Source organism: Harmonia axyridis, chromosome 5 (assembly GCF_914767665.1).
Source record: "Harmonia axyridis chromosome 5, icHarAxyr1.1, whole genome shotgun sequence".
NCBI classification, from domain to species: Eukaryota; Metazoa; Arthropoda; class Insecta; order Coleoptera; family Coccinellidae; genus Harmonia; species Harmonia axyridis.
In genome coordinates, this window is record NC_059505.1 from 26054135 (window position 1) to 26073158 (window position 19024).

At 35.3% G+C, this 19024-nt stretch overlaps 1 protein-coding gene across 5 annotated transcripts in view; it reads left to right on the forward strand.

Annotated features, from left to right (window-relative positions):
* LOC123679835 (sodium-coupled monocarboxylate transporter 1) overlaps positions 1-19024 on the forward strand; it is a 117937-nt gene that overhangs the window by 47384 nt on the left and 51529 nt on the right. For all 5 annotated transcript variants that reach the window (XM_045617353.1, XM_045617354.1, XM_045617356.1 and 2 more), the window contains one exon: positions 14711-15033. In XM_045617353.1, the coding sequence (XP_045473309.1) occupies positions 14711-15033 (323 nt within the window). The remainder of the gene's footprint in view (positions 1-14710; positions 15034-19024) is intronic.

A 19024-nucleotide genomic window follows, 5' to 3' on the forward strand; every position in this document is an offset into this window, starting at 1 on the left:
AAATAGTTTCATCTGACATTATTATTATGACTGAAAGAAGGTTGACCATAAATGAAAATGCTAAAAGTAATGCATTAGTTGAGCAATACTTCTCATAAACAGGTAGAGATGTATCAGGGAAAAATAAAATAAATTATTCAAGACTATGACACTTTCAGAATTAAGCTTTCACAAACTAACTCAGGATATAAATCGAAAGTGTTCTTTTTACAATTTGTATAATGCTAATATTGTTTCCAATAATATATATTTCGAAAAATATCACTATGAGAATAAGGGAATTAATTCATATATTAGTAAATATATATTAAAAAGAGAAAGGTGTGTAACCTTGGAATTGAATATAACATCTGCTTCCGATTTTTGAATCTCGTGTACTTTTCCAGACAAAATTTTGACCTCTAGATTTTTTGATCCTATAGATCAGAAAAATAAAATAATCCTCAGATCCACTCTGAAAAACCTCACAGAAGCGTTATATCAATTAAAAAAAAATTGACTTGGATTGAAGATGCAAACACTCGAACTACAAATATCCTTTAGTTTTTTTTTTCATTTACTCACTGTAACATCTTAATGGATGAGAATATAATGATTCAATAAACCACAAATTGGTTTCAAATTCTCATTGTATTATTTTAAATACGATCTCATTTAATGTTATTTCATTTGAGCAGTAATGACTCGCGATGATTGAGAAAAATACCTGTCATTTATCACGCCAACTTGATATAAACATAATTTGGTTTTCGAAATTATTTTAATAATACCTCTGACACGTTCATGTGACCAGAAGATTTATTATGTAGGTGTCTACTTCATTTGAAAATTCACAGATTTCAAACCAGAACTAATTGATCAGGAAGTGAAATCAGTGGAATCGATTTTATTATTTTTGGCCGACCTTCCAAGAAAATTTCTTCTATATTTAACAACACCGATATTCTCCAGTCAGAATGCCTTCCAAAAAACAATCATTTTCTGTAATTTCCCTGAAAAAAAAACTTTATTGAGAAATTATTTGGGGGCTTTAAACTAATTGGTTTAATAATTGAGTTAGTTTTATTGAAGAAAATCCATTTTAGTGTTGAAAACCAGTGAAGGCATTTCATCAACAAACGATCACAAAGTTAGATGATATTGATTAACCAAAGAATCGCGTTTCTGAAAAAACAATACGAGAGATGAAAGAAAATCCATTACTGATTATTTTGTTTTTTCAGTCGCGTTAAACTTAAGAGCGTAACAGTCAATTCTTGCGCAAGACATCCCATATTTCACAGGCGGGATGACAATTTGAACTTTCTTGATGGAACCACTTGTCGTTGACAAAAAGTTGAAATAATAGAAAAAAGGGCTTCTACAAGTAACTGAGTTGATGATATTTTTATGGTAAATTACTTGAACCAATATTTTCACACCATAATACAATTTTTTCGAAAAAAAATGGTTACCATTGCAAACACCAAGTAACAATTCTCGACAATCTCTGAGTACTAGTACCACCCTAGTCCTGGACCTCATTAGTAAAAACACTTTTTTTCCTCAAAAAATTTACTTCATTCGTCACCTTCAAGTGTAATATTCGAACCTCAACAGTCCTCTAATTTCTCATTACCTTTTGTGTAAAAATATTCGTCTTCAATTTACAAATAGCCTTCAACTTTGGCAATCACTTCATCATTACAGCATCATTACCTTTTGACCGTTCTCGTTTTGGTACAGTCAGAAAAAAAAAACATAAACAAAACAGTGTTTTGTATTGACAAAACACTGTTTTCTTTTTAAAACGTGTTTCGTGTAGTGACAAAAATCTCGTTTTTATCACTTTTTCCAAGAACAACAAATGAAGCGCTATTTAACCTACAATATTACGATCCAGCCTTGACTCCGAAGTTTTACAAAATTCCAAAATTTTGAAGTACATTTTTTTGAAGTCGGGTATTACGTGAAAAAGAGTTTCATTGCACTGGCGTCGCTATCTGCTCTCCAGCCACAAGACTTATTGAGTGATGTTTTATATGAATTCTCCGAAATAATCCTTGAAGATTAGATACTTACATCTCAATCAAAATTATAAAAATCACTAGTTCAGATCTGGGAAAATTCTAATTTTTGTGTAGTGACTTAAATTTCTGTGATATATAGAATGACTTGATAAAATACTCACATGTCCAATGAAATCATACTGAAATTCATACTATAATAATAATAACAATTTCTGAGCAGTTCAATTTTAAATACATAATGAATGTCAGGCCTATTTGCAGTATAACTATATTTCCTCTACATCATAAATTATTTCCACACTGGAATCTGTATTCTTTCAAAGTTGAAGTATGCAACTATAAATTCTTATCCAAGAATCTTTCATTCATTTTTGGTACTTATTAAATACCTAATGTTTTAGCCCTTTTTGATTATTATGATGTTTAGTTTTGGCAACGTCGCGGATTCTGGGAAATCGAGACGTATGTTTTGTCAGATGAAGAAGTAAGATGTATCGGCGGTCGGAAAGAAAAGTTAAAGGTTTTTAGTAAAAGTTTTCGGTGTTTAATATAACGGTTTTGGTATAATTAACGGACATTTTAAATATATTAGGATTACAGTTCATTAGAAGGTCAGTTTGCATTGTATAAGTCCCATTTTGTTCCATTTCAATCCTTTACCCTGTTCCTTTACTTCCTTATACAGTGCGGTGCTGTGTGGAATAGCAGAGAGCAGTTTATATTGGTAAGACAATTTATAACATCATTTTATTGGTTCAAATATAGGGAAAATGCAACATTTTTTGGTTCTTCGAGCACGGGTTTTTTGAACTTTAATTCAAGTTTCGGTTACATTTATTTAGGTTTCAATCGGTATACAGAGTTTCGGAACTCATTTTCATTTCATTCCTAATTGTATTCGGAAATATTAATTCAGTTTATTTTGTTCGTTCATACGTTATTGAGCGAAGTGAAAACGTGCGGTAGTTTTTTGTATTTTTTCAGCGGTTATCAAATACGATTCGAGTCCCAGAGTAAGCCTTGTTGCCAAGCGTACACAAAAGTATTCAATTCACAGTTTAGACTCGCGGGGTTAGTTTTCGAGTGTTCTGCGCACTTGACTTTCAACACAATGGGTGGAACGTCAACTGAACGGAAAATTAAGATGCTTATTGCTAAGAAAGAATCTTTATTTTCGATACTGCAGAATTTATTGGATTTGTCAAAATCATTAAAAAGTGAAGTAGCTAAAGCTAAATTTTTAACAATGGTCAGTTCAATCAATTCAACAAAGAATGACCTACTGAAAATAATAGACGATATAACAGAGCTCAGTTTTGAAATTAATGATGAGTTCGAACCAGATTTCAATATATTCAGAACGATTGATGAAATGTGTTGTCACATACAATTTTCAGCGGCTAAATTAGAACGAGAACAAATTCAAAAAGATGTTTCTTCGGTTAATGTTGATTCTCAGGGAAGTTTGGGATTGATACGTAATCTTCCTACATTACCGAAGATTGAATTACCGGAATTTTCGGGAAATATTAGAGAATGGGAAACCTTTTATTCAATATTCAAGAGTTTGATACATGAAAATAAGTTACTTACGGATACTGATAAAGTGAATTATTTAGTAGGTCGTTTGAAAGGTTCCGCGTTGGCTATTTGTTCTTCATTAGCTCCTACTGGAGAAAATTATGAAATCATCTGGAATTCGCTTGTGGAAAAATATCAGGATAAGCGCGCTCTTGCAACTAATTATCTACGCCAAATTTTAGAGTTCAAATCGATACAGGGTGAGTCATCTAAGGGTCTCAATATATTTTTGGAAAAATTTGATTGTGCGGTACAGGCTTTGAAGAAGCTTAAATTAGATGATATGTCGGACTTCATTTTAATGCATCAGGCCCTTTCTAAGCTTGATTCTGATACGGTGAGATCGTTTGAAATGACTATTAGGGGTAATGGAATACCTACCTATGAAAATGTGATTAAGTTTGTTAAGGAACAATCGAAAATTTTGGCTCTAAATCAGCAATCAACCATTAGTAGAGGTGATAGCTATAAAACTCGTAATTCGAAATCCTTTTTTGTACATCAAAATAATTCTTGTGTAGGAATGGATCGGTCGAATATATGTATTTTTTGTAATCGGAAAAATCATTCGTTGAGTAGATGTGATAAATTTAAACAACTATCGCCATCTAAACGCTATGCTACAGTACGGGATAACAAATGGTGCTACAATTGCTTATCGCAAAATCACGGGGTAAGAGACTGTCCTTCAGAGAAATTATGTTCAGAGTGTTCCAGAAAACACCACTTCCTATTACATTTAGGACGTATACGGGGTGAACTGGAAAAATATCCAAATTCGAAATCGGATTCGAATACAAATACGTTGGTTTCAACAAATAACAATTTTTGTGCTACTGCTATGGGTGATCGGGATACTCATACGGTTTTATTGTCGACGGTTGTGGTAAATGTTTTGAACGGTTCGGGTAGTTTGAAGAAAGCTAGGTTTTTAGTAGATAGTGGCAGTCAAGTTAATTTACTTACTTATAGGTGTTGTAAGAAATTAGGATTGAAGTTTTCACAATGTTCAACGTCAATTCATGGGGTTGGATTGAGTTCAAATTCAATTAAAGGTTTTACAAGTATTATTGTTTCGTCTAGGTATGATTTTACTAAGAAATATTCTATTGAGGCATTTTTAGTAGATAAAATTACGGATAAACTTCCAATAGCCAAAATTGATCGCGGTGTTTTAAAGAATTTTGGAAATATACAATTGGCAGATGAAAAATTTGACGAACCGGCTGAAGTTGACGGCATTATGGGGGCGGATCTTTTCTCGATTATTGTGGGTAATTCGGTACCATCAGCATCGGGATCTCCAGTGGCGGTACAAACGGTATTTGGTCATATGATTATGGGAAAGGTTCGTAAGCTAGAGTCAAAGGGGGAGTTCGGTGTATTCTTTAGTTTAAGGGAGGAATGTCGGTTAAATGACTTGGTTTGTAAATTTTGGGAGATGGAACAAGTTCCAAAGAATATTTTGCCGGACCCAGCAGAAGAAATATGCGAAAATTTGTTTTCTACATCTTTTAGTAGAGATTATGAGGGACGTTTCACGGTAGCGCTTCCTTTTAAGAATTCTCCGAATACTTTGGGTGATTCTAAGACAACGGCATTGATTCGGCTCTATTCATTAGAAAGAAGGTTGGCGAAATTTCCGGAGTTTCGTTTGAGTTATAATGAGATAATGAAAGAAGCAATTCAGTTAGGTTATATGCATTTGGTTGAGGAAGAATATTTAAAAGATTCAGAACCTGCATATTACATTCCTCATCATGCTATTGTTAAGCAAGGTAGTTCGAGTACACCAATTCGTGTGGTTTTAGATGCTAGTACATCATCGGATAATGATGTTTCATTGAACGACATTTTACATGGTGGTCCAAAACTACAAACCGATCTATTTTCTTTATTGCTGAATTTTAGGTTGTTTCGAATAGCGATTACAGCGGATATTCGACGAATGTATCATCAAATAAAATTAGTTGATTATCAATGGAGGTTTCAAAGATTGCTTTGGCGTTTCAGTCCTGATGATCCGGTTCAGGTATATGAATTTAATCGTTTAGCGTTTGGGGTGAAATCAAGTCCATATTTAGCTCTTCGTACTATAAAGCAATTGATAAAAGAAAATGGATGTAGTTATCCTTTAGCAACGAAAATAGTTTCGACAGATGTTTACATAGATGATTTGGTTTGCAGCATTCCTTCGGAAGGGGAAGCATTCAATTTGTATTCACAATCAGTGTCATTATTCGCGGAAGGAAAATTCGAGTTAGTTAAGTGGTCTTCTAACTCTTTCGATTTATTGAAGTTAATTCCTAATGATCAACAACTTGTAAATTCGGTAACATTTGGAGCGGAGACAAAAACTAGGTGTTATGTGTCGATTCGGAATTTAGCGAATGAATCGTTTTATACAATGTTTTCTAGAGTTTCGTCTTGGATTTCTATTTTGCGGATTACGGTTTGGTTACTTAGATTTTTGAGGAAGCCTCCCAAGAGAAAATTTATTATAGCTGATGATTTGAAAAAAGCGGAGATCGTATTGATAAAAATTGTTCAGAATAAAGCATTCGGATCGGAAATAAGGTTATTGAAATCAGAAAAAGAGATCTATGGAAAATTACGCAAATTGACTCCCTTCATCCAAGATGGAGTTCTCAGGGTGGGGGGGCGATTAGAAAATTCTTCGCTCAAGTTTACTAGGCCACACCCTATTCTACTTCCAGGCAAAGATCCTTTTACAGTAAAATTAATTCAATACTATCATAAAATAAATCTCCATACTGGTTCATTTCTTTTGGAAGCGTTGTTGAGACAAAAATATTGGATAGTGGGTGGTCGTAATGTTATACGACAGCAAATACATGCCTGTAATCATTGTTTTAGGTTAAAGCCCAGGAATAATTATCCTCTGATGGCGAATTTGCCTGCTTCAAGGGTGAATTCTACTGAAGTATTTTCTCAAACGGGGGTAGATTACTTTGGACCGTTCGAAATATCACTCGGTAAAAATAGAAAGACTCAAGTATATAAGGGATATGTTTGTTTGTTTATATGTATGAGCGTAAAAGCAGTTCATTTGGAACTCGTCAGTTCTTTATCTACCGATCATTTTTTGCAAGCCTTCAAACGGTTTTTATCTCGAAGGGGTACTTGTAATGTTCTGTATTCAGATAGGGGCACTAACTTTGTGGGTGCTAAAAAAGTTCTTCGCGAAATTAATGAATTTATTAATTCGGATCGATTCATAACTTCTTTTCAAAATGAATTAGCTTTGAATGGTATTGAGTGGAAATTTAATACGGCCGGGGCACCCCACATGGGCGGTTTGTGGGAAAGCAACGTTAAATCGGCTAAGAATCTGATATATAAGGTAATAGGTACTCAGATACTAACTTTTGAAGAGTTCAGCACTCTACGGAACAAATGCTCAAATATTGAAGTTGGCACGGTTGTCATATTTAAGTGTGAAAATTCGCCATCACTGCATTGGCCATTGGCGTTAGTCACAGCGGTCCATCCCGGAAAAGATGGTATAGTTCGTAATGTAACGCTGAAAACGAGTAAAGGTACCTATACACGACCTGTAGTAAAGGTATGTCCTTTACCGACCCAGTAGTCAGAAGAGTTGACTACTATATATATATATTTTTTTTCGGTAGGTTAGTTTTTGTTTCTTTTTGGTGAAATGTTTTTTTAACAGTGGATGATTTTGACAAGTTCATTTAAGAAAGGTATTTGATTTCAAAGTGTCTGAAATTGAGTTTTCAGGGCGGGGGGTATGTTTTAGCCCTTTTTGATTATTATGATGTTTAGTTTTGGCAACGTCGCGGATTCTGGGAAATCGAGACGTATGTTTTGTCAGATGAAGAAGTAAGATGTATCGGCGGTCGGAAAGAAAAGTTAAAGGTTTTTAGTAAAAGTTTTCGGTGTTTAATATAACGGTTTTGGTATAATTAACGGACATTTTAAATATATTAGGATTACAGTTCATTAGAAGGTCAGTTTGCATTGTATAAGTCCCATTTTGTTCCATTTCAATCCTTTACCCTGTTCCTTTACTTCCTTATACAGTGCGGTGCTGTGTGGAATAGCAGAGAGCAGTTTATATTGGTAAGACAATTTATAACATCATTTTATTGGTTCAAATATAGGGAAAATGCAACACCTAACGTCGTTGTCAAATTGACTTTACACGTAAGTAAATACAGGGTGGCCATTTGAAAACGAAAAGGACGAGATTACAGACGAAATAAAGTTTTTCGATAGAAATGCTCGGACAGGTCGATTTCTGTTTCGAGGGGGACAACTTAAGATGTAGGTTACGGACGCATAGCGCTTCAACCCTTGCTGCTACAACCCCCACCCCCAATTTTTTGAATTGGAAAGATGGGGTGAGTGATATCTCATTTGAAAGGTATTTTTATACTGATTTCAGCACAGTAATTGTTTTTTCATTTTATGCATTAGTTCTCGAAATATTCATGCGTTAGTTAGTTAGGAAGGAAGCCACAGTCATGGTTGTTTTGAAGCTCAAAATGTCGATTTTTCACAAAACACTACAAGTGCCATGAAAACACCACTTCATTTTCAAATACTTAGTTAAGAATATTTCGAGAACTAATGCATAAAATGAAAAAACAATTACTGTGCTGAAATCAGTATAAAAATACCTTTCAAATGAGGTATCACTCACCCCATCTTTCCTATTCAAAATTTGGGGGTGAGGGTTGTAGTAGCAAGGGTTGAAGCGCTATGCGTCCGTAACCTACATCTTAAGTTGTCCCCCTCGAAACAGAAATCGACCTGTCCGAGCATTTCTATCGAAAAACTTTATTTCGTCTGTAATCTCGTCTGTTTCGTTTTCAAATGGCCACCCTGTATAATAATTTCATTATATCAATCTTAAGTCTACCAAGTAGGTCCGTCGTATATTATGAAGAGTTTTGAAATACTCTGAAAGATGTTTTCGAAAATTCAAGCACTACTTCCCTGCTTTAAAAATGAATTTGGTTGATAATCACTGAAAACGACCGGAATACGATTAAGATTATCAAAAAGACGAGAATAAGTTATTCACAAGTCGTTATATTCTGTTATGAATATTCACGTGTTGTATTCTGAAATGATATTATATTTATCTAGTGTATGTACATAACACAACCGGAAAACGAGTGCTATCTCGACTGGGAAATGGGAACAAAAATTGCGGAATCAACAGCTATGCCGGATATCAATCGCATACAAAAAAGAAGTTGAGAGCTGAGAGCGAAAAAGGGTTTTTAATTCTTTAGAATGTAATCATTAATTGCTGCGTACATCATTAGTTATCTCAGTTGGAGGTTATGAGTTATAATTAGAAATGTCGGTTGAGTACTCGAGTACTCGCGTATGATGTTAGCGATGAAAACAACTGATAATTATCTCTTTAGTGGGTTCATTATTCGATATTCGATTACTGATTTTGGTATTTATTTCATTTACGATGGTTAATCTTTGGGTATTAAATTCAACACAATACGTGGTTTATAAATTGTGGTAGAATTTAGAATAATTGGAAATTTGATAATAGGTAGGTAAATATTATGCTAAGGGCCTTGAACTTACAGTTAGATTTGAACTCCGATTGAAATCTTCAAAGAAAGAATTTCAAAACGACCAGATGTGGATATAGGTGTTTCGAATAAAAATATTGTATTCAATATCATCCAAGCAATACTCAATGTTATGATTGTAGCGAACTCTCTGAAGGATAAATTGTTACCTTGATTCTTCCTCATAAACATCAGGTTGTGTCATCATAGTAGATAGTATCATGAAATCATATTGCAGCTTTGAATCGAGCTGTTCCATTTTTGTATAAAAGAATTAAAATAACGAAATTTCGTGTTTGGCGCACAAATGGCACCGCCATTACCAGAATACCTTTCTTCACGTTAGTGTCTAGATTCAAACAATGCTTGTCAGAATTTCGAAACACCAGACTCAACTCTAGTTAAGTCTGGTTCGAGATATCTAGATTTTGCATCTGTTGTTGTTCAAAAATTGGATAAAAATGAGTATTTTGTATTCACAAAGCTCTTTGTCACAAATTGATGAGAACCACGGTCAAGCTTAATGAATTGCACTTCCAACTGCTTTAACACCCAGCTTGTAGACCTCGTAAGATGCTTCAGAAAAAGGAATTCTGATCTTCAGAAGGCAAAAACGAATCTTTGGATATTTCTTGAGAAAATATATTGAAAATTTATAGGAACACATTTATCACAATTGAAGTTAAATCACACTAAGTCACATTGACGATAAAATGCAAATTTAAGAAAAGAACTTATTGAATGAAGTGTTAATATAGCGAACTGAAAATTTTACTAATGAATCTGGTTAAACTGAAATTGTTGATTTTCTCATTAATATCTGATTATCCAAAAAATTGAAAATCTCCTCATTTTTGATCGGTCGCGTTTCCCAAACGAGCACTTTCCAATTTCGAGCTGAAAATACTTTAAACTCAATAAAATATATCCGTCCGTAAACATAATAACCCTCAATCGGAAAAATCCTTGATTTTAGACATTTTCAGGGTTGGTTTGGATGTCAAGTTTCAATTTCGAGGATTATTCCAAATATCATTTTGATCTCGTCATCAGATCTAGAAAATTTTAAAGCAGTATATAAAAAAACAATAAATTATTCAGTGAATTTCAGTAAACTCATGAAATTCCAGCATAATATGAAAATAAGTGCCCAATTTTTCTGTACCAACATACCGAACTATGTTGAAATTTAGTTTTTAAAATGATCACTTCAATATTTGTGCTGAATTTCAAGAGGATTCTATATAAAGTAACAGACAATATATTAATTCATAATGGGTATGGTCCGAATATCACCGAGAATTTCAAAGCGGTTACTACCAGTTTACAATATTTCAGGTAACCTGCTTCGTATATATAGACCGCTTACCAGTTTTCATGGGTAAAATGGTAAACAAAATTTTTTCCTTGACAGAAGTTTGGAGGTTATTAATAGTTAATCAGTTGTAATTTGTAAACAACTTAAAGTTCTTAATTGATCTGAAGGGTATTTGTTTCATAATTAAAAAGGTTTTGAGTGTCGGATGCCATGGAAAATGTTCATAAACAATAATCTGAAAATTAAAATGACAATACGAGTGGAAGAGGTTACCGTACTTCGTCAGAATAAAAGTACGGTTGCTCTGCTGACAGAAAACTCACCGAAGTTCAAGGAAAGTTTTGAGGAATTTGATATATAGGTACGGAGCGCCAACTTACTAGCCAAAGTAGGTAACCAAGGACCATACCCAATATCTACAAGAGTCCGATGATCTCCAAAAGACGCGTGAGTGTACTGAAAAAAAAAATTGTTCATTGTATTAAAGAATGGCAATCAACAACTTGATATTATTGATAAAATGTCCTTTTTCATCAAATAATGAAATTTCATTCCTTAGTGAATACCCCTTCTCTTTGATATCAAGACTATACACATGTTCATCCATATCACGATTCTGCAATTGATTGATATCGAGTGTTCGTTGTTTCGATGAAATATTCATTGAATATAATTGCGGGTTCGAACCCCGCTCGGGAAGGTACTTTTTCCAGAATTGAAAAATAGTCTGAACGCCATGAAAACAATTTGTTATGTTATTAATATACAGACGTGAATCCATTATTTATCTATTGGATATAAATAAATCTCTTCTCATTAGATGTATAAAGTTGTACATTAACTGCTTCGGACAATTTGAATGAACATTACAAAAATTTCAATGAACAATGCATAACTGACATTCAATACATCGTATAATCGATCGAATAATGAACCGAACATTGATATACGGAACATTTCATTTGTTTAATAAACGTTGTTCCTTTATTCGATGCGATATTATGAATTGCTTTTCACTGCATCAATGTTTCGATTCATCGGTTGAAAAATGATTAATGAATTCATAAAAAATATGATCTTTTCCATTGAATTCATGTATGTACACTTTTGAAACAGGGTAACCAACGCTCAAAAAATCCTGATAACATATCACAACATAATCCCTAATCGGTATTCATGGAAATATGTCATTAATTTCAATAAGAACCACTCGTTCGATTTTGAACTCGTGGAAGAATATCAATGCCTTCTGCAATTGTATTATAAATTACCATTATATAAAAACAATGTTTAAGTTCACCTACATTGAGCATGATTCATTAAGCCTAACCGGTTTTGGTTTGAACATGAAATATTCACCCTACTCTCCCACAACAATCCAGTCACACTGAAATGTGGGATACCTCAAGAATAGCCCACCTAATTGCATTGCTTTTTCAACTTCGAAGACCAACAAGGACTTTCCCAACTTCCATTACTTGCAAAAGAAACAGATGAAATTTATTTGCCGGCTGTCTCGAGAAACCCCGAAATTGCCCAATGTTTTGGGAATGAGTTTCGCGAAACTTTATTTTATTTATTTCTGACCTAATCTACTTTCGCAGTCATTGAAAAATCTTCACTAAATTGGACAGTTAACTCGCTGAATGCCCAAGCAACTTCATGAAAAGACTAATAGGGGGTGATTATTCTTCTGTAACGGAAAGAATGAGGTTGCTGGACGGAGTTGTGCCTGTCCAAGGAGGAAACAGCAAACTTGAGTTCCTTTCAAAATTTTTCTTTCTGAATGACGTGTTTAACGATAGGGTAGGCGTTGAAATAAAACGAAAATAGGAACTGAAATATTCCACTACTACGGTTTGTTGAACAGACATTCCTCGCAGTTTGAAACTTTACGCTGAAAAATATAGTTTGAACAGCAAACATTTGTTTATTTACACCATGTTCGTTTGTTATTTTTCCACATACTAAATTATTCTTCTGCATTCTCAAAGTGGAATAGGTAGTTGAATTCATGGAATGAAACTTACTTTGGTATATTTTTCCAATAATAAACGTGGAAAACACCTTTTTTAGGCGTTCACCAAAATATATACACCTTACGTTTTGGAATGTGTAGAATCCCAAAATCGAAGGAAAAAAATCTTCAATCGCCTAAAGCTTTTCTAAGAAAGAGTAAGAGCTATTTCGATTAATTGTGGTACAAAAATGTAGGTCTATTTCAAATAAATTCGGAATAAACATCGGGATATTTTTAAATTTTCATCTTCAGCTGATGAAATTCCTTTTTCAAAATAGGAGCTTAATATATACTAACTGACAAAGGAACTGCAATACCCAGAAGGAGCTGTTTAAATTTAAAATATTTTTGGTAAAACATAGATAGTTTGCAAGGAGTATATGATTGAATTTGGAGAAAAAAATTTTGAAGTTTTTTTCATGTGAACAATTTTTGGTACTTAATAATTGTAGTCGTTTTTTGCAAGTTTTCAAAATTTCACAACAAACCTGGTCTTCGAAGAGATTCAATGTCGATGTTTACTTGTTGTTAAAATGCTCAGAGTATTTATTTATCACCAGCTAAGTAAATTTAAAACAGGTCGAATTATTGGTCTATGGGAGGTGGGGTTGTTATTTCGAGAAATCGCTAACCGTACGAACAAAAATCCAACAACTGTTATGGGATGTTGTCAAGCGAGGTTTGATAATGCACAAAATCGAAGAAGATGAGGCACCGGACGTTGAAGGGGAACAAATGAAGTTTAAGATCCACGTCTAAGACTTATGGTCATTAGAGACCGATTTGCGACAACTAGATCATTGGCTGATGAGTGGTTAGGAAAACAAGGCCATCCTGTAACTATCCGAACGGTTTACCGCCGGATAAGGTTTTTTGGACTACAGCATTATCGACCCCATCTTGTGTCATATCTGACGGTTGAGCATCGCCGGCAACGATTACAGTGGTGCAATGAACGTCAACATTGGAATATGGAATGGCATCAGGTCATCTTTTCTGATGAATTTCGATTCTCCTTGGGTGCACATGATGGCCGAGGAAGGGTTAGATGACGTCGTGGAGAAAGACCTTAACTTCAGTTTGATGTTGCGCGTCAGGTACACCGGACAGTAGACGTTATGGTATGGGGTGCTATTGCACATTGCGACAAGTAGGTCACCTTAAGTCTTTATTCGAGGTAACATGACAGCGCTGCATTATCTTCAAGAAATAGTGGAGCCATATGTTCTCCCTTGCCTTACCCGGCTCGATAATCCAATATTTCAGCAAGAAAATGCCGGGCCTCATGTTGCCAGAGTTAGTTTGAAATTTTTCGAAGCGACTCATGTCGAGCCGCCATGACCGAGATTCCCAGATCTTTCGCCCATAGAGCATGTTTGGGACATCATGGGTAGAAGGCTTGGAAATTCACCTCAGCCCCCACGGACTTTGGCGGCTCTGAGAAATTAAGTACAGGTAGCTTGGGATAGTATCCTTCAAGAAGAAGTAGACCATCTTATTGCGTCAATCACGAAATTGGGGTTGGGGATTGTATAAGTAATCGCGATGGACAAACACAAACATTATCATCGAATTCATTAAAAAAATTGTAAACCCTTCGTTTTTTTTTTTCAAATTTCAATCATTCACTCCTTGCTTCATATACTATCTATGTTTTACCAAAAAAAAATAAAAAATTCAAACAGCTCCTTCTGAGTGTTGCAGTTTCTTGGTCCGTTAGTATATTATTCATTTCATATAAAGAAGTTGCTAAGAATAGTAGGTATCTAATATAGGACAACCCTGTACTTACCCTATCAGTACGCAAATACCTGGTTATTTACAAAAATCACTCTATTCATTGGTTGGAATGTCATATAATTGTAATTTAAGTGTCTTATTCGTGTATTGAGAACGTATCTCCAAAATTCAGTTTTGTTTCTTTTATGGATTTAACATAATCTGCTGTCAGAATACACTTCAATAATATAAAAAAGAATTCAATAATAATATGATTAATGAATATTTGCAGCAATTCGTAACTAAAAATTTTCTGTTTTCATGAATACTTGTAATTTACATTTACATCAAACACACCAAATTATTAAAGTCTCTAGATTAAATCATCTTCTCTGGTTTCTGATCTCAAATACATATTTTCCCTTTAATCATGAACGATATCCATAGGGAAATTAACATCAAATATCTCATATTTCAGGATACCCTTCTGAGCTCTTCTACAGAGGATGTGCCATGTGGGAGACTCTTTATGGAATGGTGCTAGCTTACCCCATAGTATGTTTCATTTTCGTCCCCGTATACTTCAGCCTGGGTATAACTTCGGTTTATCAATACTTGGACCTTCGATTTAAATCTCGTCTTGTCAGATGTCTGGCATCAGGCACATATATCGTGAGACAGCTGCTCAATCAAGGAGTCACAGTTTTCACCCCATGTGTGGCGCTCAACACCGTTATTGGAATTCCTTACTGGGCGTCCATCTTCAGTATTACGGTTGTCAGTATTATTTTTACATTATTGGTAAGTTATTTCGACATTGATTTTCCACAAAATAATATTAGATGATTTCAATGAGAAACAAATTTCGAAAAAAAAAAGATAATGTTTTTGGTGGAAAGAATATTTTGCAAGCAAAGCATGACTTGATTCAGACTTTGCTCTATCAATAACGAAGGTTTAAAGGTGCTACAGGAAAAGAAATTTGGCTCTAATGAAGAAGTGATTACCGATATTGAAGCTTTATTCGAAAACAAAGAAGAGTTTTTCTACAGAATAGACACTGCAAAGTTAAGGGAGTTTTGTAGTACATGTATCAATCTTGAAGATGATCATGTTGATGAATAAAGTCAAATTTATTTGTATTGATAAGGCCCGATAATATCAAAGGAAATGTTAAGTTGCCTCCTGATCTTAACCCATTAGAATTTTTTTTTGGGATATTTGAAGAGATTGTGTACAAAACTAATCCCCTTGATCTGAAATACCTCAAAGACTTATTTTTTTTTTTTGCTACATTCTGAATGATACACAATGAATGAGTGCTCAAATGCTTTTGACGCCATATTCATTTTTTTATACATAAGAGTCAGAAAACTATTTAAAGTCAAGCCCAAAAGCGAATATCGAACATTTCAATTCTATACAGACAATATTTCGTCATATATTTTCATGTTAATGAATTTCTTATGTTCATCTATTTTAATCAAAATTTTTTAATTAAAATCTCTAACATACTGTAACAAAAATTATACAGCAACTCAACAGGTATAACTTCAAGTTCAATGTTCATCTATTTATTTGTTTATTCTTCTGTATATTCATGTTACTACATTACTATGATTTTCTTTCATAGATTATATGGTTTTACCGATATTCCCTCATTTTTATCTATATTCGGTTTGGTTTATATATATTTTGGTAGTTCCTTCTGCATTTTTTTTTTTTTAGTATCCCGTATGTATCGTGAATGGCTAATGATCTCAGCAGTCGATGCTATAATTCATAAAAAATTATTGTCTCAATTCAATTTTTTGCATACAGTATATTTTTAAATTAATTTATTTCTTATGTTCACCTGTTTATTCATATTTACTCTCATATTCATGTTGCTACTATATTTCATTTACATTGATTTATTTTTATACTATTTGTTGAAATTTTATCTATAGATCTTATCTTTATCGATATTCCCACAATTTCATCTATATTTGTTTTCGTTTATTTATATATTTGTTATTTCGCCTATATTTTATTTTTTTTATATTTCGCATGTATACATCAATCGCTTACAGCTAATGTCCTAATCAAAAAAAAAAAAAGTCAGTCTGAAATTATTACTGAAGTATTGAAATCCACTCGCATATAACGGACATCAAACATTGTCAGTATACGGATGAGATAACACAGTTGTTTATACAAAATGAAATGCCATGTTATTGACACACTTTAGGACAGCAAAGTGAGTTCTTCTGATCGTATTCAGCTCAAAGTAGAATGATGGATCAAAAAAAAAATAAGCTTATAAATCTCACGATATGATAAGGGGTGTCCCGACCAAAGTATCTGCTACTCCTACATCAAAGTCGTAGGCGGAACTTATTCGATTGATGTAAAAAGCCCTTGTTATATACTGTGTTACGACAAAAAATCCATGGCAGTGACATATATCTTCCGTTGCAAAATTAAATTTCGTCCCATTTCCAGTTTTTCGCACGGTCGTGTCCCGAAGATTCATAAATATTTAAATTCAATTTGTCGCCTGCATTCAGCGAGTCTTATCACTGAAGCTGCCCAATCTATAAAATATCGTGTCACATTTCGCAGTTGAGTAATTTCCAGAACATACAGGTGTTAGGTGTTTCTTTTTATTGAGCGCTAATTACCCGAACAGAGCGATTTATCATGTCATCACGATGTATGTATACAGGGTGATTCTCTGCGATGGCCTATTAGACGTTGATGGAAAACTAATCATAATTTTTTGCTAAAAATTTGCATGTTGGAGTTTGAGACAATAATCTCACTCCCTAAAATATCTCTACAACTTCCGGTTAAACCGGAAACAGACTACTACATCCTATTATTGCATCATTAGATAGTTTTTTAGATGACCATTTCAGCAATACGCCATAACTTGGATAAAAACACAACGGTTCATGAGTTAATGGGATTGTTATGAAGAAAAATGATGGCGACGACGACTGACTTTTTTTTGAATATTTTATTTTCTATTCTACAAAAACATAGAATTATAAGACTGTTTGTGGTTTGGTCCAAAAATGTATACGGGGTGTGTATCAGAATCGGGGTCGTTGCGGCTCTGTTAGCCTGTCGCCAGGAACTGCGACCGAATTGATATTTTTTCTTAACACTACCTATTCCTACAAACCCAGGAAGGCCTTCGATGCCGATAATGAAACCAACGACATCCTTAGGAGCCTTGGCTATTACTTCGTGAGTATCCAGAATTGACTCTCCCATATGAGTGGTTTGTAGGATTTCACGTATGCCTACTTATGCGTTTCGTCCCTGGCACACACACCGGACTCATCAGTGTGACTTTGGTATATTTGTGTGTGCCGTGTCACAGACGCTTGGGTAATTTATTATTATTGGGAGCCGCCGGGACTCGAACCCGGCACTTTGTCGCAACTCGGTGAGGGAGTTTACACTCTTTACCTCTAGACCACCGAGCGCTGTGTTTATTGTTGTTAAGTGGGGCTTTATGAGAAGCCGCCACATGACTCCCTCCCCAGTGACGAAGGAACGAAACTTATGCGTGTTACGAGGTCATCGGTGCAGCCGGGTGATTGCCGCCTAATCAGAGCTGCACCTCGCGGCATCGTGCAGACGGTGAATGTCGCCTATTCAGGTCCGCTATACCGCGGCAGACCAAGGAGCACGTATTGCACGTCAAGGGAATGGGCGTCTAGAGTTTCGTTTGGAAATTGCAGATATATCAACCTTCTGCTTTCCAGGACACATCGTTAAGACGGCCATTCCCATCACGTCGGGCTTGCGTGCTGTGTTGACGGAACCACGAGGCTCGGCGTGCCATCGGCTCTAGTGTCCGATGGACACCCCAGTAGCCGTAACGTTGAGCGGGGCAGTGAGTCGCCTCTGCCCTCAAACGCCGCAGCTTTCCGCCATCACGTCGGGGTCACCAATGTAGGATTTCACGTATGCCTACTTATGCGTTTCGTCCCTGGCATACACACCGGACTCATCAGTGTGACTTTGGTATATTTGTGTGTGCCGTGTCACAGACGCTTGGATAATTTATTTTTATCGGGAGCCGCCGGGACTCGAACCCGGCACCTTGTCGCAACTCGGTGAGGGAGTTTACACTCTTTACCTCTAGGTCACCGAGCGCTGTGTTTATTGTTGTTAAGTGGGGCTTTATGAGAAGCCGCCACAGGTTCTTAGGCCAGTCAGCTCCGGGCATTTGCACATTAGGTTTTCGGCTGTTTCTACCTCCTTTCCACAGAGTCTGCAGATCTCATCTTCTGATTTACCTATGCGGTACAAAAGGTATTTGCAACGACAGTGTCCTGTCAGCAGTCCTACCATTACCCGGAGTTCAGCTCGTGGTAGCTTCAGGAGCTTTCTGGTATAGGTCGGTGAAAGCACCAAAAATTTCTTTGTCTGAGCAAGACCCAGAGTATTCCTCCATAGGGGTTTCCTATTGTTTCTCTCCCACAGGAGGGCTCAGGACCAACAGGTGTCAACCTTGATGCCTTTTTCGCAAGTTCATCAGCTTTTTCATTTCCTTCAATACCACAATGCCCCGGTACCCATAATAGAGTTACTTTATTGTCTCTAGTCAGTTGATGAATGGTATTACGGCACTCCCATGTGAGCAGAGACCTTTGATTATATGAGTGCAGAGACCTCAGTGTGGCCAGGGGCTGTTCTTCGTGATGTAAATACGCACCCATTCGAGGTTTCTTTTATGACACTCTTGAACATCGTGCTTAAATTTCAATTCAGAACTTCATGAAGAATCGAATCA